This window comes from Elephas maximus, chromosome 2 (genome assembly GCF_024166365.1).
Source record: "Elephas maximus indicus isolate mEleMax1 chromosome 2, mEleMax1 primary haplotype, whole genome shotgun sequence".
Taxonomy (NCBI): domain Eukaryota; kingdom Metazoa; phylum Chordata; class Mammalia; order Proboscidea; family Elephantidae; genus Elephas; species Elephas maximus.
Genome location: NC_064820.1, coordinates 48004404 through 48030909, shown reverse-complemented (window position 1 = coordinate 48030909; position 26506 = coordinate 48004404). Strand labels below are relative to the sequence as shown.

Sequence of the window (26506 nt, the reverse complement as noted above, 5' to 3'; positions counted from 1 at the left end):
ACCCTTTCTCTTGGCTCACAGGCCTGGGGACATTTATATGGGGAGGAGCCTTGGTGAATGGGCTGGAATGGGATGTAGAGGTACTTCCTTATGGAACTCAGGACCTGGAGAGAAAAAATGAAATTAGAAGCCTCTTGTATTTCATTTTCTTAATTCCTGTATGCACATATTTATTTCTTTTTGCAAAATTAGAGTCATATTTTATATATTTTTAAATTACACACAACATTGATTTTTTTTCTCCTTTTTCATACTGTAGTTGAAGGTTTTCAGGCAAATTAGTTTCTCATTAAACAATTAATACACGTATTATTTTGTGACATTGGTTGACAACCCCACAACATGTCAACACTCTCCCCTTCTCGACCTTGGGTTCACCCTTGCCAACTTCTCTGTCCCCTCCTGCCACCTTGTCCTTGCCCCTGGGCTGGGGTGCCCCTTTAGTCTTGTTTTGTTTTATGCGCCTGTCTAATCTTTGGCTAAAGGGTAAACCTCAGGAGTGACTTTACTACTGAGCTAAAAGGGTGTCCAGGGGCCATACTCTTGGAGTTTCTCCAGTCTCTGTCAGACCAGTAAGTCTGGTCTTTTTTTTTTTTTTTGTGAGTTAGAATTTTGTTTTCCATTTTTCTCCAGCTCTGCCCAGGACCCTCTATTGTGATTTCTGTCAGAGCAGTTGGTGGTAGTAGCGGAGCAACATCTAGTTGTGTTGAACTCGGTCTGGTGAAGGCTGTAGTAGTTGTGGCCTACTAGTCTTTTGGATTAATCTTTCCCTTGTGTCTGTGATTTTCTTTCATTCTCCCTCGCTCCAGACGGGGTGAGACCAGTGGAGTAGCTTAGATGGACAACATTAAGATTTTTGTAGGTCATTATATATTCCCTAAAACAGGATATTTAAAACTTTATATTACTCTCTAGTGTTGGACTTCTTTGTTCTTTTCCACTTCTCACTGTTATTGCTGTTTTAGTGAACATTTTTTTTATTATTGTGCATTAGGTGAAAGTTTACAGAGTGAGTTAGATTCCCATTCTATAGTTTGTACATAAAGTGTTTCATGGCCTTGGTTTCATTCCCCACAATGTGTCAGTACTCTCCCCATTTCTGCTCTGGATTCCCCTTTTCCTTTTGTCCTGGTTTTCTACCCTTTCCTGCCTTCTCATCTTTGCTTTTGGGCAAATACTGCCTCTTTATGACCCATGGTGCATACAGTATACCATCCACTTTTTCTGGCTTTCACGTTCTTTGGGAATGCACTTTTACCACTGAAAGTATTTGCTGCCCTCCAGTGGGGAATTGTGTAACAGCGCAAGGCAAAAGAAATGTTAATTGAAGCCAAATAGCTGGGGTATGAGGCTTGCAAGTAAGGTAGTGCAACCAGGAAATGTGATTGGGTAAAAATTCTGTCTTTTTGGCTTTTGTGTGCCTAGATAAGCCTTATAAGCATATTTATGGTTTCCTGTGTGATAGTTAGGGATCCTTGGTGTATTTGGTTTTGTTTTTTTGTGTCATAATTTGGAAAACCAGAGATTCCCCATGTAACCTAATGGAAACCTGTTGCCATCAAGTTGATCCTAATTCATGGTGACCCTATAGGACAGGGAAGAACTGCCCCATAGCATTTCCAAAGAGCAGCTGGTAGATTTGAACTGCTGATCTTTTGGTTGGCAGCGGATCTCTTAACTACTACGCCACCAGGGCTCCAGCCTAATGGAAGGCACCACAAAAAACATCAGCAACCAGGGTCTGGTGGTACAGACAGGGAGTTACTTAAGTATGGGTTTTAGGACCTTAAAAGTTCTGTGGTAGCCATGTAACACCAGATCATATTTCTCAAAATACATATCATCAACCAAAAATTTAAACATACTCCCTGACTCAGCATGCTTCCATCAATGAAAACACATGGTATTAAAAAAATTGAAAGCAGAAAATAATTGGACCTTGAAAGGGGTAACTGGTTGTTCTAAGGAACATGTTTCTCTTGGGTATTATTGTTTTTGGTGAATATTCTTGCTTTTGTGCATGTCTGATTATTTGATCAAATTCCTAGAAATAGGTTTTTTTTTTTTGCATGCATCAACATTTTAAAAGCTTTTGATATTTATGGCTAAACTGTTCTTTAGAAATGTAATTTCAGTTATAACCTCATAATATGTAAAAGTATCACTTAAACCATTTTTGGCAACATGCATATTATACTTTTAAAAACTTGACAATTTGCTCAGTGAAAAATACTGTCCTCTGGTTTTAATTCTATATCTTCGATGACAATAGAAGTTGAGTATTTTTCATATATTTATTGGCTATTTAGATTTCTTTTGTGATTCTATTTGTCCTTGTTAATGTTGTTATTATTTTGTCTTTAAACTGTCACATTTCCAAGTGCTCTTGAATCTTACGCTTAGAGAAGAAGTTTGTTTTGGTGGAAGAAGTATGGGGTTGTGGTTGACATTTGTACTTTGGGAGCCAGTCTTCCGGGTTTGAACCCAGTTTTCTGAGGAATCCTACAGGTTGTTTGGGCAGTCAAGTTCTCAGGCAAGAACTTGATTGGCTACAGCTAGTAGATTAGAGAGGGTGGTGTAAACAGTTAATACAGTCTACTGATAACTGAAAGGTTGCAGGTTTGAGTCCACCCAGAATCACCTCGGAAGAAAGGCCTTTGATCTACTTCAAAAAAAATCAGTCATTAAAAAATCCTGTGGAGCACATTTCCACTCTGACACACATGGGTTTGCCGTGAGTTGCAGTCAATTGACAGCAACTGATTAGTGGGCTAGAAAAGTAAGACTTATCTTACCATCTTAAGCCCATGGCAGTAATGCAGTTATGGAAGTCGAGATGGATAAGACTCTCAGAAAGTCATCATTGCCAGCAGCTGCACCCACAGAGCCTGTTCCAACAGTAAGTCAAGTGCTCTGTTGATTTGCTGTTTTGAGACATCTCTCTAAAACTTATGGTCATGACTTCCCACAAAATATTGCAAATGAGGACATAGATTCTATTCAAAAAGAGAAGGTGAGGAAGGGCCAGAGGGCATTTCTAAGATAATATAATAGTTTTGGAATCTTTACCTATGATATTCTCCCCTGAAAGGTTATTAAATAATAAGGTAGTGTGTGAATGACATAAACTGAGAGAATGCTCTCTTAGATAACCATCTTATTGCGAAAAAGGGACAAAGATTCCATTTCCTAATTTTGCTTTCTCCTTTAGCTAACAACTTTTGGCCTACTTATCAATTTATTCCATGTTTGTGTTAAGAATTTAGCTTGTGATTTTAAAGTCACTCCCATTAAAATAATAGTGGCTTTCCTCATTCCTCTCAGAGACCTTGTCAAAGAGTGTTATTTTTTCCCCTTCAAATATAGATCTAGTCTGCAAATACTGAAGTGATAATTAGGGCTTATACAAGATTGTTTCATTTTAAATATTAGCTGCCCCCCTCCTTTTTTTAGAAGTTACTTTCCAAATCTTTCTGGTTCAAGAATGTAATTATAAGAAAGCATTTTAAAGTCATGGTTTACATAAATTATTTACGTACAGAAGGGGTGAGAGGAAAGATGATAAACATTACACATTGACCCCTTTTGTATTACCAGTTATATTTTTTTATAAAAGTGTTTCTGTATGTATTATTATTATAGTTTGACAATACATAGCATATGGTAAAAAAAAAACTAGTTTTTTTTATGGTAGCCTCCTAAAATTAGAATATGTTCAAATATCCCAATGCCCTTTTGCAAGGCCTCTAGAAAATCCAGGTACACTTGTATGTATCATTATTATAGTTTGACAATACATAGCATATGGTATCTAGAAAATCCAGGTACACTTGTATGTATCATTATTATAGTTTGACAATACATAGCATATGGTAGCCTCCTAAAATTAGAATATATTCAAATATCCCAATGCCCTTTTGCAAGGCCTCTAGAAAATCCAGGTACACAACCAAAATTAATAAAAACAAGAGAAGGTAATTGCCAAGGTATTAAAAATTTCCTTCTGGAGGGAAGCCATGATAATCAAATAAGCTGCCCTAGCAGCATCGGGTAAGGTGAACTCTCACGAGGTTTTTGAACTAGGAAAGAAAGCACATTTCTTTTTTGTTCAGGTTTAGCTTTTAACGTTTATAATAGCCTTTTCCAAAATTAGGCTCCTTGTTCCATACAATAAAAGTTTCAAACTTCTTCCTGACACTCCCATTCATAACACACACACACACAAAAAAACCAAACCAAACCCAGTGCCGTCAAGTAGATTCTGACCCATAGCGACCCTACAGGACAGAGTAGAACTGCCCTGTAGAGTTTCCAAGGAGTGCCTGGCAGATTCAAACTGCTCTCGTTCATAAGCACCTTAAATTCTGTCACAGCTAACATTTCCCCACGTTCCCTGCATAGGTCACATCCTTCCCTCACTCCTTGCCTTTCCCTTTGCTGTTCCTGCTGCCTGGAATGCCCTCCCTGCCCTTCTTTTCCTGGTCCGTTTACTGCCTCCTCACTAGAGCTTTCCCTCTACCACAGTGTGATGAGCTGCTCATCTGTTTTCTTCATTAGATTGTGAGTCCCCTGTGGAACCTTTTCTTACTCATCCCTCTATTCCCAGCACCTGCCACCATGCCAGGCACAGAATAGATGCTCAGTAAATGATGTTTGGGTCACTGAGCTAACAGTTTTAAAATACAGGCACCACTTTGCTGGCGTAGAAACGTTCTGCCCGTTCTACTTGATTGACATCATTCTCCTGCCTTGTCTAAGCAAGCAAAAAAAATGAGGTACAGTCAGTGGTTCTTCCTGACACCTTTAAACTTGAGGCCATTTCAGGCCCTGCCACCAGCTGTTCCAAAATTCCCTTCCTTATTACTGTAATTAGCTTCCTCTGACTTCCCTGGGTCCATTTTATCTCAAGTTGTGTGCCTTTTAATGATGGCTGGAATAGATAATGTGTCTCATTCAATAGGCTTTTATTACCCAGCTAAAAGTAAAACAAGTGATATGGTAGTTAAATAGGTATGCAAAGGGTTATAAATTGGAGGTAAATAAGCTAGCCTTGTAAAATAAATGTAACAGATGGATTAGCTAGGAGAACATAGGCATAGTGAGTACAAGGTACAGAGGGGTGTTGAGGATATGCTTAGTGGCATGGAATTAAAATCATGTGTTGGACTTAACAATATATGCCCATTAAATGGAATGGATTACCTTAATCTTGAGTGTTCAACAATCCGGAATTATTAGAAAGATACTTTACGATAGTATGTTCACTTTAAGATGTTATTATAGAACATCCAGGAACTAATGCAGATTTAGAGCATGCAAGGACTGGAAAGAATAGTAAGTATCATTTCAAGTTCAACTTTCACATTTTAGAGATGAAATGACCTTAAGTGACTTGCCTAAGAAAGAGCCCAGTGTTAGATAACGTTGGAGCTGAAACCAGAAATTAATCTCCTAACCCCAGATTCTAAAACCAAACCAAACCCATTGCAGTCAATTCTGACTTATAGTGACCCTATTGGACAGAGCAGAACTGCCCTGTAGGGTTTCCAAGGAGTGGCTGGTGGATTTGAACTGCTGACATTTTGGTTAGTAGCTGAGCTCTTAACCACTGCTCCACCAGGGCTCCCAACTCCAAATCCACTATCCTTTATATCATACTCTGTTGCCTCCTTATCATTCTAACTATAGGAGAAGTCAGTTAAATACTTGGTATTAGAATCACGTGGACAAACATATCTGTCTTATAGAGCACTGGTATCCATGAACTACTGTTCTTTTTTAGCCATACGCCCTTTTCTTTAATGGAGAAAATTATGTCTAAAAGATCCGGGTACATCTTTTCATTGTTCTTAACTCTTTGAATATAGTGTTGAGTTTTGGGGATGAGCTGTATATGCCAAGAGGACATTTTGGATTCATTACCTCGATCAGCTTTATTTGTGGTAGGTTTCAGCCATCATCGTGAACGAAGGCCTCGGAGTTAGACTTGACTCTGCTTCTGTTGATGCCTGGATGTTGAAAAAAACTGGAACTAAGTGATGCCAGCCATAGAATTGAATGTGAAAACCGGGCCTAGGGGAAAAGTAAATGAAGCTTGCTGTGTCTCCACTATTTGTACTAAGGGAAAAACCATTTGATTTTAATGATAAAAACACACTGATAATGTGATGAATATGTTTGCATTTCATCAGGACTTTAAGATCTAGTTTTAAAAACTGAATTGCCAAGAGAGAAAAGAGGGTATTTTGTTTTGAAGTTTATTTTTTTATCATTTTATGTCTACCTTTCTTACAGGGCTAAACCAGGACAAACAAACATAGCACTTTAATTTTCTTAGTGAAATAAATAGAATTCTGCTTTGCTTAATGTTCATTGCAATGAAAACATATGGAAAGCATATAAAAGATGAAATAAATCAGAGCTCATGTGATACTGCACATGCTAAAAGCTATTTTAAAAATTTAGAAATTATTGAGTCCTTCACATACCAAATTGAATCAGCCTTTGTTAGATTTAACAGCCATTAGCTGTGTTCTGGAAACGCTGGAGTTGTAACCCAGTTCTACTTTGCAGTTTATATGTTAAATACTATCTCCTTGCATTATAAAAAAAAGCTCCAGGTATGATTGACAGCCCCAAATCAAAGGAAACAAGCATGAAGAATAAATAACATTTTAAAGTTTTAGTTGGTGTCACTCATAGGCAGTTTTTCTTTGCCTTTAAAACCAAACACCAACTTTTTTTGTCTTCTGTTTCTCCATAACACTCTTCACTGAAGAATGTTTCTAGTTTAATTCTATTAATTATATCATGTCTTCCTGTTTTCCTTGGCATATGTAATAATGGTGTAATTTTTTTTTCTTGATATTATAGATAAGACTTGTGCTTTGAATGAACCTTTTAGAAGTATTTTAATTCCTTTGGGTAGATGTACTCACTTTAGTTATTTTAATTATTTCTCAGGATTTGCTGCAGTCCTAATAAAATTTCCCTTTAGAAAAAGATATGACAAATAAAATGTGCATATTTAGACTACTGCCTGAATGTTACTATCTCACATACTTAGTGAAGATGGGCATTTTCGGTCAAATGAAGAAGTGTTACCAGCATGGACTAGACTGTTTGGACTTAGTATTAGGGACAATGGAAATGAACATAATGCTTATCATAGACTGCTTTTCAATTTGTTTAAAAAAAATTCTTCCACGTTACAAAAACTGTTGGGATAGTCCACAAAGTAATGTCCCTTTTTCACTTGAATCCATGTAGTGTATTAATTTGGCTGCTAGTCATTGTTTTAATAAGCTCAGTTATTTTAAGTAAAGTTTTAAAGTGCTTCATCCATTTTCCCTCTCATGCCATGTTTTTAAGATGAAACATTGTAAGGAGGTAGGACTGTTTTTATTTTGTAATGAGGGACCTCAAGTTAAAAGTGGTCATCACCAACTTTGAGGTTGGACAGCAAGTGGGCAAAAAATATTCTTTCGGCGTTTTTGGGTACCCTTGTCCCGTGATGGAGCCCTGGTGGTGCAGTGGTTAAGAGCTCGGCTGCTAGCAAGGTTGGCAGTTAGAACTACCAGGTGCTCCTTGGAAACCCTGTGGAGGCAATTGTACCCTGTCCTGAAGGGTCACTATGAGTCGGAATTGACTCAATGGTAACAGGTTTTGGTGTTTTTTTTTTTTTTTTGGTCACATGATAGTCATTATGCTAGTGGTTAAATTGTTTTGTCTTTTTAAAATATTAGACTGGGTATTATTTTACAGTATTAACTTTGATCCCTGCTGAATTTCATTTAGTTCATGAATGAAAAAGTTGGCTCATTTTGTTTTCCTTACCAATAAAGGTCATTTTCTATCTTCATTGTATTAGATATTCTTTCTGGCCTTGTATCATTCTGAAATTTGATACATGTGCTATGTAATTTTTACCCATCTTATTCCAGAGATGATATAAGGGAGCTTACAAGACATAGAAAATATACAAGATTACATCAATTAGGAGTAGAGCTTTAAGAAGATAGAAAAGCAGTGTTGTTGTTATTCTGACTTGTAGTGATCCTATGCACAACAGAAGGAAACACTGTCAGGTCCCGCGCCATCATTACAATTGTTGCTATGCTTGAGCCCATTGTTGCGAACACTGCGTCAGTCCATCTCGTTGAGGATCTTCCTCTTTTCTGCTGACCCTCTACTTTACCAAGCATGATGTCCTTCTCCAGGGAAAAGCAATAGTAGAACTATAAAGTGGAACTAGAATTGGGATTAAAAATTATACCATAACAGCAAACATGAGTGAGCCGCAAGATGCCAAATAAAAAATAAAGTGCTAATTTGTATAGTTAATTGTGTATGTAATTTAAAAGAAAACTAACGATCAGGTGAAGTACAACTACTCTTGCTGCTAAAATTAGACAAAATTTCATCTCAGGCGCCCCGAGCAAGCTCACTTGATTGCAAGAAAGATAAACTGACTTAAACTATGTTAACTGTGGTATAAAGATACTATTCTTGGAGGGACATAGTATTCTTGGAGCATTTAAAAGAATGGTTGGACTCCCTGAACATTGTCTTTCTCAGCCAAACTTTTGGTAAATGTTTGGAGGCAGTGAGCCTGAGCTTGTCCTCTGTGACAAAGACAGCAAGGCAGCTTTTCAGAATTGCCAATGGCACCCAGACCCTTGCCCTTTGCCATAATTAGCTGAGTACGCTCCGTGGCCTCCATAAAATTGTTGAGCAGGATAGGACCAAAGACATGAAACCATCAAACCATTAGAGCAGTGATGTCTCTTCTAATCTGGAATCTATCCTGAGGCCAGCAGGCCAAGGGGAGAGGAGGGTGTCTATGGATCAATCTCCTGAAAACTTATGGAGGATTTTATATGTAAAAAATTATTTTCTGTGAATAGACTTTGTGGCTTTCATCAGATTCTTAAAGAAGTACGTGTTCCTCCAAAAGTTAAAAACGACAGCACCAGAAACTTACTTCTAAGACTTTGTCAAGCCATCAAATACTTTTGTGGTTCCTCAGGCCATTAGCTCCCTAGCTGTACTGTGTTTACTCCTCAGAGCAGGCACCTTGTTTATTTTCTTCATTGCTAGATTTTGTAGATGATTACTGTATCTGTTGATTTAAAATAATGTTTTCCAACATGTCTATAAAACTCTTATGTGAGAGACTTTGCCAGATGTTTTGTGAAATCACAGAGTTTTTCTTCTGGCCTTTACAGTTGCTGCTTAAGTCACTTTTGACTCAGGGCAACCCCATGTGTCAGAATAGAACTGTGCTCAATAGGGTTTTCAATGGATGACTTTTCAGAAGCAGATCACCAGACTTTTCTTCCAAGGCATCTGGTTGGACTTGAGCCTCTAGCCATTCGGTTAGTTGCCGAGTGCTTGAACCTCTTGCACTACCTAGGGACTCCTCTCCTGGCCTACCTATGTGCTAACCTGATCCGCAGATTATTGAAGCTAATGTGGCATGGATTGATTTGGGGGGAAACTTGTACTGGTGTGTAATAATATTCTTTCCTCTGTCTATTGCCTTACAGACTATCTGTTTAATAATACATTCTAGAATATTGTTGAGGATCAAGCCTCCTGTTCTGAAGTTTCTGTATGCTTCTTGTGTGCTGTGAAGTCCATTCTGACTCATAGTGATTCTATTGGACAGGAAAGAACTGCCCCACCGTGTTTCCTAGGCTGTAATCTTTATGGCAGCAGATTGCCAGATCTTTGCTGCTGTGGAGCCACTGGTGGGTTCAAACGGCTGACCTTTGGTTAGCAGCTGAGTGCACAACTGTTGCTCTGTCAGGGCTACTTTTCTGTATTCTACCTTGCTCTGTTTTGAAAAGGAATGTCATTGCCTCTCTCTATTGCTGGTACTGCTGCCATTTTTAACTTGACTCTGAATCTGTGATCATATCTTCAGATTCCTTAAGAATTCTGAGATATAATTTTTTTGGGCTTACAGCCTTGAATCAGTTTGGAGAATGTGAGTCTCTCTTCTTAGAATTCAATTCCTCCATAACCATATTAGTTCTGCCCCTTTGACCTACCTGATGAGGAAGTCAGGAGCAAAATGGAATTGAGCCACTCTGTTTTCTCCTGTCTTCTGTCTCAGAAGGTGTAGGTGGCGAATATAATTTCCAAATTACTCAGAACAGCAACAACAAAATCACCCCAGAAACAGCCTTTCATCTTTAGCATTTTGAACAAGCCTCATCTCATTCTAATCTTGTTTGTACCTTTTGACATTTGTCCTATTTGTCCAAGGTCATGTCTGTTTCTCTTTTGTATGAGGTCTTTTAAAATTTGAGATGATCACATTGCTGTCCGTGCAATACTTACTGGCCTTATTTTCCTTTATACATCATTTTCTATCCAGATGTCCTATTTTTACATTGTCAGAATGGGCTTATGAGAGCCTCATAGCCCTCACATTTATCATTGCGAGTTTCTGATCCTGCTTATTTTTTCTCTGAACTTTTTGAAATGTACCGTTCTTCAAAGACCGGAATACATTTCTGTGTATACGCAGAATTCAATTTGTCTGGTCTATTACAAATTCTAATTTTACCTTGTCACTTTCTCTCAAGATTTCCATCATTTCCACTGTACCAAGCAGTTGATCCGTATTGGTTAGAAGTCCAGAATCATGGTCTCCCTCACAGCTTCATTCTGAAAGATAGCAATTGTCAGAATGCAGTATAAGAATTTATTAGCAGAATACGGTACACAGAAGATGTTCAAATATTTGGTGTCTCTCATCAGACCACTGTCTTATTTCTGAGCCACTTTTGTCATTTCTTTTAAAAATATGTCATCTACATACTTGATTTGGTGAGCAGTCTGACTGTATGGCCATCGGTGTGATTTTTTGTCATTTTATTTTCACTGGACATTGCAGAATGTCTCCTGCCTTATTCTGGGATGAGAACCAAACTACCAAATTTCAGTAATGACTATGCAATCATACATACCAAATTCATCTGTCACTCATTTTTTCAGTCTTTGGACATTTCTCTGCAGACTTCTCAAGCCTGTGCGTTTTTTCTGGCTGGCCCTTTTTCTCCTACATTTTTGTACTGGTCCTATTATTCCTTAGCATGGAGTTTAAGAAAGCATTCACCTTCTTTGGATTTTTGAGAAGGGTGCCTTACATCCTGATCTCTCCTTTCTCTATGTTTCATTTTACTCATCTTCTGGGCTAAGTCAGCACCCAGAGCACCACAGCACCTAACTCCTAATTTTTCTGTTAATGCTCATTGCTTCCCTCTTCCCTTTTTCTAGTTTTCCACTGCTTTTTGCTAATTTGGAATTACTTAGTGTTTCTTATGATTCTAGACATTATTGCTTGTTGTTTGCTTTTTGATTTCTTGTCAAAAGAAGACTGTTCATCCCAAGCTTTTGAAAGTTAAAATGACTTCCAGGGAGAAATCTGGAACGTGTTTCTTCCCCTTCCTCCCACAGCAGCCCTCGCTTTCTAGGGTGCACGGGTTTTTACAGGTGTGCGGCGCACAAGTTTTTACAGGTGTGAGGCGCACGAGGCGTTTTTACAGGTGTGCAACATTTTTCACTAACCAACTTCAGGATTGGACCCATTTTTTGTGGCTATCAGGAATTGAAGTTGTCACTAAAATAAAATGAAAAATGAAGACGTTATTGCCTCACAGCTCCTCAGTGTTCCCTTACCTGAGATATAAATAATGTTTGCAAAGTAAAAACACAAACATAGTCCCCAGCAAGGCGGGTTAACCAGTAAGCCCGGTATGCACCAGCTTACAGTTAGCGAGGTACACACGGGCTTAATTGTGTTTACTTACTAATCTGTAGGGCACAAGTTCACCTGTTTTTCACCACATAAAATTTTGCACTATAGATTAGTAAGTAAGCACAATTAAGTCTATGTGCACGTTGCTTATTGAGTGATCCATTCGTAGTTACCAAAGGATGAGGTATTATCCTTCTCCGAGCTTTAAAATAAAACTTTTCAGAATTATAAAGCAGGGAAAAGTGCGAGGGAAAGAAAGCAACCTTTTAAAACAAAGTTCAGATCAATAACAATTAACATTTCCTAGCCTCTATTTTTCTGCTAATGATTGAAGACAAGTACTAATTAGAGAAGCCTCGAGTGTCTGGATTTCTCAATGTGCCAGATGGCGCCGCGTGAGAGCTATACATAGTGTCAGGGAGAAGTCTGTGTCGTCCTTCTCTACCTTTCCTCTGTCTTGATCTCGTCCGAGGACACTTAGATGTGCCCATTGCTTTTTCTTTGTCCTTTATTCTCTATTTTATCCACTTCTAGTTTCAGAAGGTGCATTCTACCATCGTGAATGCATGCTCTTGGAAGCTTTTATTTTTACTTTTTCTCTAACAAGCTCATTTTGTTCATGTTTTTCTTTTCAGATTTCCTTTGACCCTTACCTTATGGTGTTGCCTGATCTCACTGGGCCTTTTTTTCTCCACTGGTTCTTTCTTACTTTTTTTTTTTAAACAAGATCACACAAAACCAACACAGCAGCCTTCGGTGCTTCTAACAACTGGCATTAAGATAGTTCTGCTTCTTCAGTTTATTGACTTTTTTCACAGATTGTCTGAAAACCTGTTTTCTTCTTTTGGTTTGTGCTTCAGATATTTTCTTCGCTTTCTATTAACTCTGCTAACCAACTCTGAGAAAGCTTTGCTTTTTGTATAGAAGTTTTTCATACGGTTGAGTGTTGGTATTGTTCTGACAAATACTGCATGTGCATTTTCTACAGTCTGGAAATCACTCTGATTAGGATGACAAAGCAGGGAGCTGATTAAGTTTAACTGTATTCTTGCTTTTCATCAGAGCTGTTTTTCCAGGATACTTTTATTCACTATTTGTTGTGAAACATGTGAAAGGCATGATGTAATTGCCTTTGGAAATGAAGCTTTGTCTCAATGTGGTGTTTTTTGTTGAAACTTTCTTTGGTGGAACCAGACTAAAATCGTGATTGGTTATCATCAACATTTCTGGTGTAGGTGAAGAGTACTAGTGTTGTGTTTTTTTTTTTTTTTTTTTTGGCCTTCATTATGTTTGTTGTACCCACTGAAGGGTAAAAGCAATGAGTAAGTCTCCGTAATAATTCAAGCAAGAGATCTGAGGGCCTGAACTTTTGGAGCAGCATTAGAGAAGGAGTATAGTTCAGATTATTACCTTTGAATATGTAGGCAAAGGGTTTCTTTAAATCATTTCAAAATGTTGTAAACTGCTTTTAGAGTTTAGATACCATAGTTTTTCTCTATCTTGTTTTTAACATGCCTTCGTGGATCGTTTCTAACAAATTGTGGAATTCATCAGATTCCCACACTTTTGTATTTCCTAGTTTTAGAAGCCACCGCTCGTCTGTCAGTTTGTGGTACTGTGCTGGCTTGTGTGCTGCTGTGATGCTGAAAGCTATGCCCCAGGTATTTCAAATACCAGCAGGGTCACCCGCGGTGGACAGGCTTCAGTGGAGCTTCTAGACTAAGGCAGACTAGGAAGAAGATCCTAGCAATCTACTCCTAAAAATATTACAGCAACAACGGCCTTGAAAACTGCTTACTTGGTACTTACTGTATCTTTTAAAAAAAGTATTTGTTCCTTTACCTGATTTCCCCTCTTGATTATAAAAGTGAAGGGGAAACAAAAAAAAATATTAGCACTTCGGTGTATTTTCTTTCCATTTTTACTAGGCATAGTATAGTGGTTAAGTGGTCAGCCACTCAACAAAAAAAGGTCTGCAGTTGGAATCCACTAGCTGCTTCTTGAAACCCTCTGGGGGAGTTCTGCTCTGTCCTGTAGGGTCACTATGAGTCCGAATGAACTCTATAGCAATGGGATTTTTTGGTTTATAGAAATAATTGTGTCAAAGTGCATATGTGTAAATATTTATTTATACAAGATTTTCCATTTTTATGAAACATTAAATTTTGAGTACTTCTCAGTGCCATTAAATATTATAAGAGCCACTACCGACTCATCGTGTGAGCGCACTAGTATTTATTTTACTTTTACCATATTGTTGAGGCTTTCGGTTGTTTCTAACTCATTATTATTTTTTTCTGTGTGATTTTTTTTAAACAGGTTTTTTTTTTTTAATTAGATGAAGGTTTACAGAACAAGCTTCTCATTAAACAGTTAGTACACATATTGTTATATGACATTGGTTAACAGCCCCATGACATGTCAACACTCGACCTTGGGTTCCATACTACCAGCTTTCCTATCCCCTCCTGCCTGCTAGTCCTCGCCCCTTTAGTCTTGTTATGTTTTGTGGGCCTGTCTAATCTTTGGCTGAAGAGCGAACCTCAGGAGTGACTTCATTACTGAGCTAAAAGGGTGTCCGGGGGCCATACTCTTGGGATTTCTCCAGTCTCTGTCAGACCAGTAAGCCTGTTCTTTTTTTGTGAGTTAGAATTATGTTCTAAGTTTTTCTCTAGCTCCCTGGGGCCCTCTATTGCGATTCCTGTCAGAGCAGTCAGTGGTGGTAGCCGGGCAGCATCTCATTGTACTGGACTCAGTCTAGGGGAGGCCATGGTAGATGTGGTCCATTAGTCCTTTGGACTAATCTTTCCCTTGTGTCTTTAGTTTTCTTCATTCTCCCTTGCTCTTGACGGGGTGAGACCAGTGGAGTATCTTAGATGGCTGCTCACAGCCTTTTAAGATCCCAGATGGTACTCACCAAAGTAGAATGTAGAGCATTTTCTTTATAAACTCTGTTATGCCAATTGAGCTAGATGTTACTTGAGACCATGGTCCCCGCAGCCTTCAGCCCAGTAATTCAGCTCCTCAGGAAGTTTGGATGTATCTATGGAGCTTCCATGACCTTGCCTCGTACAAGTTGTGCTTGCTTCCCCAATATTGTGTACTGTTGTACGCTTCATCAAAGTTAGCACTCATCTGTTGTCTATTTAGTGTTTTTCCATCCCCACCCCTCCCCTCCCTGGTAACCATCAAAGATTATTTCTTCTTGTGTATAAACCTTTTCATGAGTTTTTACAGTAGTGGTCTCATACAGTATTTGTCCTTTTGTGATTGACTTATTTCATTCAGCATAATGCCCTCCAGATTCACTCATGTTGTGAAATGCTTTGCAGATTCATCATTGTTCTTTATCGTTGCGTGGTACTCCATTGTGTGTATGTACCATAGTTTATCTATTCATCTGTTGATGGGCATCTAGGTTGCTTCCATCTTTTTGCTATTGCAAACAATGCTGCAACGAACATGGTTGTGCATGTCTAATTGCGTGACAGCTCTTATTTATCTAGGATATATTCCTGGGAGTGGGATTTCTGGATCATATATTTCTATTTCTAGCATTCTAAGGAGGCACCATATCGTTTTCCAAAATGGTTATACCATTTTGCATTCCCACCAGCAGTGCGTAAGAGTTGCAGTCTCCTAGCAGCCTCTCCAACGTTTGTTATTTTCTCCTTTTTGGATTTGTGCCAGTAATAACCAGGGTGAGATGGTATCTCATTGTGGTATTGATTTGCGTTTCTTTGATGGGTAGTGATCTAGAGCATTTCTTCATGTGTCTGTTGGCAGGTTGAATGTTTTCTTTGGTGAAGTGTCTGTTCATTTCCTTTGCCCATTTTTTAATTGGATTATTTGTCTTTTTGTTGTAGAGGTGTTGGATTTTCCCTTAGATTTTAGCGATTAGACCTTTGTCAGATTTGTCAGAGCCAAAAATTTTTTCCCAGTCTGTAGGTTCTCTTTTTACACTTCTGGTAAAGTCTTTTGATGAGCATAAGTGTTTAATTTTTAGAAGATCCTAGTTATGTAGCTTATCTTCTGGAGTTTGTGTGTTGTTAATTATGGTTTGTATCCTATTAGTGCAGTGTATTAGGGCCACTAGCATCGATCCCATTTTTTCTTCTATGATCTTTATAGTTTTGGGTTTTATGTTTAGGTCTTTGATCCATTTTGAATTAGTCTTTGTGTATAGTGTGAGGTATGGGTCCTATTTCATTTTTTTGCAGATAAAAAACCAACCCATACCCAATCCCATCGAGTTGATTCCGACTCATAGTGACCTATAGGACAGAGTAGAACCGCCCCATAGAGTTTCCAAGGAGCACCTGGTGGATTTGAACTGCTGACCTTTTGGTTAGCAGCCATAGCACTTAACCACTACACCACCATGGTTTCCTTTTTGCAGATGGACATCCATTTTGTCAGCACCATTTGTTAAAAAGACTGTCTTTTCCCCCTTTGATGGACTTTGGGCGCTTGTCGAAGATCGGGTTACTGTAGGTGGATGAATTTACATCTGGATTCTCAATTCTGTTCCATTGATCAATATATCTGTCATTGTACCAGTACCAGGCTGTTTTAACTACTGCAGCTGTATAGTAGGTTCTGAGGTCAGGTGGTGCAAGTCCTCCTACTTTATTCTTCAGTAGCGCTTTACTTATCTGGGCTTCTTCCCTTTCTGTATAAAGTTAATGATGAATTTTTCTATCTCTTTAAAGAATGTTGTCCAACTCATTATTATAAAGAACACCGTGGTTAATATTCTCATGAATAATAAGTCTTTGTATATACCCTCAGGATAATGGATTGATGTATAAACTCATTTTTAAAGTCAAGAGCTTCTTAGAAGGCTAGAATTGAGTAATTGTAAAGTTGTGAATGAGCCCTAATGTCTGAAAGCTTCTGTCAGCTGGAAAGGTATCAGTACCCTTCCTGCTTCCACCTCCTCCTCACCCGGCTACCACCTGGGATAGAGAATACCACAGCAAGAGAGGTTCAGAGGGGACGTTGCAGAGCACAGTAATGAGGAGCCCTCCTGGCCTCCCCCACAGTACATCCCCAGATGAATGTGGTTCTGCATTTCTACCCGTTTGTCTCCACTCGAATGCTCCCGTATTTACTGACTCTTCCTTCGAGGGTTTTGTTTAATTTTGGTCAAGATCCTGCTGCTTATCAAAGAAGATAGCTTTTATTCACTATGTCCTGGTCTTTTTTCCCAGCTATTTGAGAACATTGCACAATAACTAAAATGTCTCCTATAATCCCTTGTATTCTGCCATTGTGGAAGGGACCCAGTGAAGACATAGAGCAGTAGAGTAGCATAAGGGGACTACCTACCCCAACCTCAGAAACCGATGGAGGAATCAGTTAATAGCTAAGGATGCAAGTTAGAATTCAGCTCTCCTTGTACAAGTCAGTTAACGTAAAAAAAAAAAAAAAAAAATTTTTTTTTTTTTTTTTTTACAAGCTAGTGATTATTTGGTGCACATGGCTCTGTTAAGCTGAGAACTCACAATCAAGATTTTTTTTTTTGGCACCAGTAAGCTCATTCTTTGATCACAAAAACGTTGACTTTTGCATTCCTTGATTTTTGTTATCTTGGTTTTTTACATTTATAATTATTATTTTTTTCTTTTGTCCTTTTTTTAAAAAATATGAATTCTAAAATAGACTGATTTGGGACTCTATATTGTTATATAATGCCCTTGGCTCTGTGAATGACTTTAATTCTAATTGAGTATTTTGAGTTATTAGTTAACATTTCCATTTTGAAATTTCCATATTAATGGACTGTCTTTAAGTAAAATTATTTCAGCTATTGCAATTCTCTCATGATCTTTGGAAGCTACCAACAGGAATAATTAAAAACTGTTACAAATAGCATTTGTATCTATATTTAAAAGGCTCTTCAATTGACCAAGCAGATGTTGTTACAGATTTTTGTCTTTGATATGATAAATTTCCCATTAATTTTGAAAATATGGGTCTGAAAAAATGTGCTTTCAAGTTTTGTGTAGTTGAGCTGCAATTTGTGAAAGTTCAAGCAGCTGTCCTGACAAACCACTCGATAAATTTATGATTGAGACATTTTTAGGCAAAGATTAAGTTCTGAAGCTTTATGCTCTGTACTTATTGTTCAGACATATGCATTTGAATTTCTTCCCTTTTGTGTGTCTAGAGGGTATGATAACATATTTCATGTGTATGCCCACCACACATGTATATGTATATAAAAAAAGAAACCAAACCCACTGCTGTCGAGTCGATTCCGACTCATAGCGACCCTACAGGACAGAGTGGAACTGCCCCATAGAGTTTCCAAGGTATATGTACATATATATGTATACACGTTGTGTATCTAGCTATATGTACATATATATGTATGTATGCATATATATGTTTTGTATATATACACACACATACTTACATTGTATATTCAACATAAGTTGGAGGTGAAGATGCATATATTCTACTTTTAAAAAAAAATAAAAATACTCTGTTTAACCTTTCATTAACTGATTTTATTTTTTAATTTTATTTTGTCTAGGTTGAAGAAATTGTGGATATTGGATCATTTGCCCCAGAAGACATCCATATTCCTAAGATTTATGTACACCGCCTTATAAAGGGAGAAGCGTATGAGAAAAGAATTGAGGTAATTGACTTTGCTTATTTGCTAGTATTTATGGATCTGACAGCCTTAATGGATCCACATACCAGAGATATGTATTCCTGAGGCCATTCCAGATAACATAGAATTTGGGGATTGGAGATGAGCAGGAAGTCTTGCTTTGGATCTTAGAGGGAGCTTCTCTATGTGCCCTTCATGAGATGTGATTCTCTCATCAGGTACCATGTCCATGTTACTGTCCAGCCTGAGAGTGGCTTGTGTTCCCAAGGTGTGTATATATATATATATCACCAAGTCATGTGGCTCCTTAGACTGTTCGCTACAGGGTTCTAGAACTGTCCTAACTTATGATGCATGGTTTTGGCTAGTTGTCCCAGAGTAGAAAAAGATAATAAGGCCTTTGGTGGCATCACCCCTGTTGGACATTTAACATTTCATTGTTCATAAATGTCTATCTATCTTGAAGTTGCCTTGCACTTCCGTATAGAGCAGAAAGAACATTTTCCATTAGCTTTGGGCAGCTGATGGGTATGAGATCATGGCAAGGAGGGGTACCAAGAGCATTGGAGGTAATCCCAGGACACTGAGAGCATAAAGAATGACTATCTGGGCCAGAATTGATATCAAAGTTCAGAAGTGCCTAGGGATTAGAAATATAATAGATATGCAGCAAGTAACAGGGGATATTATGCAATCAGAGACACCTGCCACCCTGTGGGCATCAAACAGACGTTCTGCAATCTAAAACTAGTGTCAGGGGGCTAGGGAGAAAGGATGGAGCATTTGCAAACAGGAACAGGGTCCACGTCAGAGTCATTTTATAATGGAAATAACTTCTTGCCTATTTCTGGATATTTCTATAATTGATTCTTGTGATACACTTGTAGCAAAGCCAGTCTAGACTCTGCAGATGGAAATAGGAAATTGGCAGCAACACCACCTGGTGAACACATTCTGACAGCCCTGCAAAAAGAGATTTCCAAGGCCTCGTCCTTTGTCTTTGTTCTGGCTCAATATCTGAGCACCTGTGGAGAATTCCGTTTCAGGAGTCTGCAGAAAAACAGCAGTAGCAGTCAGTGTGACAGTGAGAGGGGGATTATTTGCTTCAAAGAGACAGAACGGGTCTCTCTTCTTCTTCAAACAAATCAGACCTATTTCATTTAATTCCCAAAGAATGATTTCTGTCACCAAATGTCACCCAAGTTATTCTTTTTTTGAACTCTCCATTATATTGCAAATTGGCCTCACTGTAGTAATGTAGTACAGGGTGCTGTGAGTCGGCATTGACTCGATGGCAGGGGGTTTTTGGTTTGGGTAGTAATGGGGGACAGTTCAATTTTTGTCCAGTAAGATTTTGTGTTTTAGTGGTGATAAAATACATGGCTTACCTTCAACCATGAAGAATTTATTTGTTTATTTTAAAGCGCCTATCTATCCGGAAAGAGGAAGGTGGAAAAACCAAATCTGATAAACCTGGAGATAGCACAAGAGAACGTATCATCAAGCGGGCAGCTCTTGAATTTGAAGACGGCATGTATGGTATCCTTTATTCTCTGGGAATGGAAAAAGACATTGCTTTCACTTCTACCAAATTGATCTGGCTACTAGGCCTCCTGCATAGTGGTTTTTCTCTATTTGTGCCATGGTAACTTTTAAAGCGTTCCATCAATTTTTATAAAATGTGGTCTAAAACCCAAAGGTATCAAGATATATCACATTGGAATTATAATCTTTTTGCCTTCTTGAAACAAAATGGCAGCCAATAATTTGCTGAGCTATTTTTTAATACAGGCATATCTTGTTTTATCGTGCTTCACTTTATCATGCTTGGCAGATACTGCGTTTTTTACAAATTGAAGATTTGTGGCAACCCTGCCTTGAGCAAGTCTATAGGAGCCATTTTCCAACAGCATGTGCTTACTTTGTGTCTCTGTGTCACATTGTGGTAATTCCAGTAATATTTCAAACTTTTTCATTATTATTATATCTGTCATGGTGGTCTGGGATCAGTGATCTTTTATGTTACTATTGTAATTGTTTCGGAGCGCCACGAACCACACCCATAGAAGACAGCGAACTTAACCAATAAATGTTGTGTGTGTTCTGACTGCTCCTCCAACCAACCACGTGTTCTGCTCTCTCTCTCCCTCCCTATTCCCTAAGATGTGACAATATTGAAATTAGGCCAGTTAATAACCCTACAATGGCCTCTAAGTGTTAAAGTGAAAGGAAGAGTCACGCGTCTCTCACGATATATCAAAAGCTAGAAATGATCAAGTTTAGTGAAGAAGGTATGTCGAAAGCTGCTGCAAATTATCCAGAAGATCTAGCTAAGATAATTGGTAAATTTGGTTACATTAAACACTAGATGTTCAATGTAGACGAAATAGCCTTATATTGGAAGAAGATGCCATCTAGGACTTTCATAGCTACAGAGAAGTCAATGCCTGGCTTCAAAGCTTCAGAGGGCAGGCTGACTCTATTGTTAGGGGCTTAATGCAGTTGATGACTTTAAGTTGAAGCCAATGTTCATTTACCGTTTTGAAGATCCTAGGGCCCTTAAGAATTATGCTGAATCTACTCTGCCTGTGCTCTATTAATGAAACAACAAAGCATGGATGACAGCTCATCTATTTACAACCATGTTGTGAATACTGAGTATTTTAAGCCTACTGTTGAGACCTACTGCTCAGAAAAAAAAAAAAAAAATTTCTTTCAAAATCTTACTGCTTATTGACAATGGACCTGGTCACCCAAGAGCTCTGATGGAGATGTGGAAGGAGATTAATGTTGTTTTCATGCCTGCTGTCATGGATTGAATTATGTTCCCCCAAAAATGTGTGTATCAATTTGGTTGGGCCATGATTCCCAGTATGGTGTGATTTTCCTGTATGTTGTAAATCTTGCCTCTATGATGTTAATGAAGGAGAATGGGCAGCAGTTGTGTTAGTGAGGCAGGACTCAGTCTGCAAGATTGGGTTGTGTCTTGAGGCAATCTCTTGCGATATAAAAGGGAGAAGCGAGCAGAGAGACGGGGACCTCATACCACCAAGAAAGCAGTGTCAAGAGCAGAGCACATCCTTTGGACCCAGGGTCCCTGTGTGGAGAAGCTCCTAGTCTGGGGGAAGATTGATGAGAAGGCCAAGAGGCAGAGAAGGCCTTCCTGTGGAACTGTTGGCCTGAATTTGGACTTTTAGCCTACTTCACTGAGGAAATAAATTTCTCTTTGTTAAAGCCATCCACTTGTGGCATTACTGTTATAGCAGCAGTAGATGGCTAAGGCACCTGCTAATAAAACATCCATTCTGCCGACCATCGATCAAGGAGAAATTTCGACTTTCAAGTCTTAATATTTAAGAAATACATTTTGTAAGGCTGTTGCTGCCATAGTTAGTGATTCCTCTTATGGATCTGGGCAAAGTAAATTGGAAGCCTTCTGGAAAGGATTTACCGTTCTAGATGCCATTAAGAACATTCGTGATTCATGGAAGGAATTCAAAATATCAACATAAACAGGAGTTTGGAAGAAGTTGGTTCCAGCCCTCATGGATGACTTTGAGCAGTTCAAGACTTCAATGGAGAAAGTAACCGCGGATGTGGTGGAAATAACAAGAGAACTAGAATTAAAAGTGGAGCCTGAAGGTGTGACTGAATTGCTGCAATCTCATGATAAAACTTCAATGGATGAGAAATTGCTTCTTAAAGATGAGCAAAAGAAAGTGGCTTCTTAAGATGGAATCTATTCCTGATGAAGTTGCTGTGAACATTGTGGAAATGACAACAAAGGATTTAGAGTATTACATAAACTTAGTTGATTAAGCAGAGGCAAGGTTTGAGAGGATTGACTCCAATTTTGAAAGAAGTTCTACTATGGATAAAATGCTATCAAACAGCATGGCATGCCACAGAGAAATCTTTTGTGAAAGGAAGAGTCAGTCAGTGCAGCAAACTTCATTGCTGCCTTATTTTAAGAAATTGCCACAGCCATCCCAGCCTTCAGCAACCATCATCCTGATTAGTCAGCAGCTGTCAACATCGAAGCAAGACCCTCTACCAGCAAAAAGATTAGAACTTGCTAAAGGCTCAGATGAAGGTTAGCATTTTTTAAGCAATAAAGCATATTTTAATTAAGGTATGTACATTGTTTTTTTAGACAATGCTATTGTACACTTAATAGGCTACAGTATAGTGTAAACATAACTTTTACGTGCACTAAGAAACCAAAAAATTCATTTGACTCGCTTTATTGTGATATTCGCTTTATTGTGGTGGTCTGGAACCGGACTCGAAGTATCTCCGAGGTATGCCTATATACAGTGAATTTCAGTACAACTTAATATTTGGCTAGAGGCTATTGGGAAAAGAGATTACCCCAGCTGAGGGTTTCAAATCTCAGAAGTGCTAGTTGTAACCAGTGCTATTTACCTTCTCTAACTCTGGTATTTGCATACTAACTGAAACATAAAATCTAACTGCTTAACAACATGCTTGCTTCCCTTGGCAAAGATCCCATGAGTGAGTGTACGCTTTTATGTCTAATGTTTTATAAGAGTATTCAATGAATGATTCAAATTCTGCATTAACTAACAAAAAAGAGGCAGGGTAGAGATAATTCAGTACAGTTAGTATTTGGATTTTGAATGCGTTTAAATACCAGTGAGTCTGCCATTTTGTGAATTCTCAATATATCAAGCATTAAACTGTAAAGTACAAATTGTATATGATAAAATAAATATTTGTTGCATGGTGAATAGAGTGAAAGCATACTTAAAGGCTCAGAACAGAAGTAACTAAAAACATGACAAATATCTCCATTTTGTAAGCTTCCCCTGGTCTGTGAATATCATCTTTCAGACTGTGGTCTTGACTGGGAGTGTTCCCTTTTCTTTTCACCTCCACTATCTCTTTTTTTTCAAGGAGCCCTGGTGGTGCAGTGGTTAAGTGCTCGGCTACTAACCAAAAGATCGATGGTTCGAATGCAGCAGCTGCTCTGCAGAGGAAAGATGTAGCAGCCTGCTTCCATAAGAATTATAGCCTAGAAAATCCTGTGGGACAGTTCTGTTCTTTCCTGTAGGGCTGTTTTAAGTCTGAAGTGACTCAATGGCACCTAACTACAACAACTGCCTCATTTTTATTTTTTAGTTTGTACCTTGTGTTACATTGAGAGCTCATAGGGGAAGATACAAAATTGCTTCCTTTTTCAGCTCTTCGGTCAGAAGATACGAAGTCAACTAAATTGACCTAGCAGTTGAAAGCTAATCACTAGAGTTTCTTCTTAACCCCAGACCATTGGCCTGCCTTTGATAATTACACACTGAATGTATAACTCGATTTTAGGTAATAATGGTGCACTCCTGCTAACCAAAAGGTCAATGGTTTGAAACCACCAGCCACTATATAGGAGAAAAGACCTGGTGATCTGCTCCTGTAAAGATTTCAGCTTAGAAAACCCTGAAGGACAGTAGTACCCTGTCCTACAGGGTCGCTGTGAGTTAAAATCAACTCCACAGCACACAACAACAGCAACAGGTGTTCTTTATTCACTGAGACTGTATTGCCTATGGAAAATATTTGCAAGACAATTCATTCAAATGGTCTTTCCATATGATCTTTACGGCGCAAAGTTTATACTTATCTCTTCCTGGTGTTTAACTTACTAAAAAGTATTAAAGACCTGAGAAAATTATAGAATATGATGAAGAACTGAGGTATAAGGCTTATAATTTGAGTTGCTCTTAACTGAAAATCCCTGCTCATAATAGAATTAATATCTCAGTGTGTTCTGTGCATCACTGTGAGAAATCAAGTGCAAATACCACTGCACTAGATTGTGATTTGCTAAAAGGTGAGCCAACTACCTATTCTCATGGCCTCATAGACTAACTGTACCCACAAGGAGCAACCTGGCTCATCGAATTATCCTCGTGTTCTTTGTAGTTTATAATATGGCAGGAAATATAGATTTTACTTTTTTCTGGTCCTGATTTGTAATGATTTCACTGTTATTAGAATCTCATCAAAGTGTCATCATTCTTTGCACCAATTCTGGTGAGGTTTGAAGTGCACTGTGGGAGTGGACAGCAGTTACAGGCAGTGTGACACTCTATGATTTGGCCGGCCGGCCTGTGTTGAGAAGGATTGAATCCACACCAACACATACAAAGTATGGTTGACTGTATTTTGACATAATAGGGAAGAAGATTCAACACTTTCCGTTAGTTCTTTGATACCTTAATAAAGCTTTTTATGTGGTCTCAATTGTATTTGCCGAAACTTAAAGTTTGTTTCCTAGCTCTGTCTTGAAGTTTCCGTTACCAAAGAATGGCACTGGAGTGACCCGAAGCAGTCAGTATGCTTTTAGGCAGTCATTTTGGTTGTGTCAGAAATCTTTTTTTTTTTTAATTTAAAAATAGTAGCTTGTTTTTGGAATGCCTGGGTGGTGCAAACGGTTAAGCACTCCACTACTAGCTGGAAGGTTTGTGGTTCAAACACACCTGGATGTGCAGGTCTGGTGATCTGCTTCTGAAAAGTCACAGCTTTGAAAATCCTAGGAAGCAGTTCTACTCTGTACACGTGGGGTCGCCATGCATCGGAATTGACTTGATGGCAACTAAGAACAAGAAGCCTGTTTTTAAATATTAAATCTTCTTTATTTTTAGTGGAAGTTTTGAATAGTGAGAAGAGTTTTTAAACAAAACCCAACCATGTTTAGTAGCATATCAGTCATAATACATAAGTTCAAATTATTGTTATTTTATCCAGATGAAAGTAAAATATGTTTTACAACATAAATAACCTCTTGGGGAACCTATTGAAGCCACTGTTGATATCAGTGTTATTGAAAAAGCTAAGACTATTGAAGATAATCGTTCTGAAAAATTACAAAGTAATGCCCAGAGGGTGACTGAAAGATTTATTTAGTCACTATATTTAGAGCCAGTGTCCTTTAAAGAAGGCTTCAGTACAGATTTATGTAAGTAAAAGGTTTATAGCACAGTCTCTCTACTTCCTATACACTGGACCTTAACATCTTTTTCTCCAGCTAATTTGGGCATAGGAATCCCTCTCCTGGCCAGCAACTTTATCAGTCCAAATATAACTGTTCATCTTCAAAGTGAAAATGGAGTCCTGGGTTTGGTAAGATGGAAATTAAAGTTTAATTTATTCAGTCTTGATGGAGGATGAGATATTTCATATAGTGAAATCTTTTGATCACCAAGGCAGTTGTTAGCTTAAAGTTCCCAACCTTGTTTTTCCCTCTTTTCCCCTTCATAATACAATATTTAACTGTTTTCTTAAAAAGGAAACATCTAATTTTGTATTTTGTGCAGTAGACAGTAATTTCCTGACTATAGGAGTGTTCTGACCACTGCTCGCCCCTTGTCCGTCTGTTAGCTTGTCAGCTGCCATCTCCCCTCCCGGTCCTTGTCCCTGCTTTGGAGAGACCTCACAGTTTCCTTTTTTGTTGACTATTTCTAACTCTTCTGTGGTTGGACAAGATAATGAATGTTGCTAACATTTCTGTGTTTAATAAAAATCACTGAGGTCCTGAATGAGAAACTGAAGAGTAAGTTTTCTGCTTTAGAACAGGGTCTTTTTTCTGATGGTTGATTAATTCAAAAAGTCTTAGAAGTTGTTTTCATTTAATTCTTAGTTTGAGGCCGTGTTATCCAAAGAGAGGTAGCATTTTCTCTTACTCGAGGTTAACCTTCAGATGGACTCAATATTCTCATATATTAGGATATACTTTTATTCAATATTATAATAAAATTAAGAACTACTTTTGCTTCCTGGATGACATTTTTTATTTAATTTTAACTATGGTAGGGATTATTTATAATTTACCAATGTATAATAGTTTAATCTTTTTTTTATTCTCAGTAGATCTTAATTGTTTATGTAATAACGGTTGTACACATGGAAAATGCATTTCCAGTATTTAAAATATAATTATGAATAAAACAAATGGTCATGACCATATAGTTGATACTGATTGGCTCAGTAATCAAAATAAACATTTTCAAAGACAAAAATGATATGTATCTAGATAAAAATCAGATTCATATTGAAGTCAATGACTCAGATTTAAGGTACCTTAGAGGTTATCTAGG

General features: G+C 38.1%; 1 protein-coding gene across 5 annotated transcripts in view; it reads left to right on the top strand.

Annotated features, from left to right (window-relative positions):
- Positions 1-26506, top strand: part of OXCT1 (3-oxoacid CoA-transferase 1) — a 184423-nt gene that overhangs the window by 71045 nt on the left and 86872 nt on the right. For all 5 annotated transcript variants that reach the window (XM_049862962.1, XM_049862951.1, XM_049862982.1 and 2 more), the window contains 3 exons: positions 18312-18419; positions 19820-19934; positions 25438-25532. In XM_049862962.1, coding sequence (XP_049718919.1) covers positions 18312-18419; positions 19820-19934; positions 25438-25532 — 318 coding nt within the window. The remainder of the gene's footprint in view (positions 1-18311; positions 18420-19819; positions 19935-25437; positions 25533-26506) is intronic.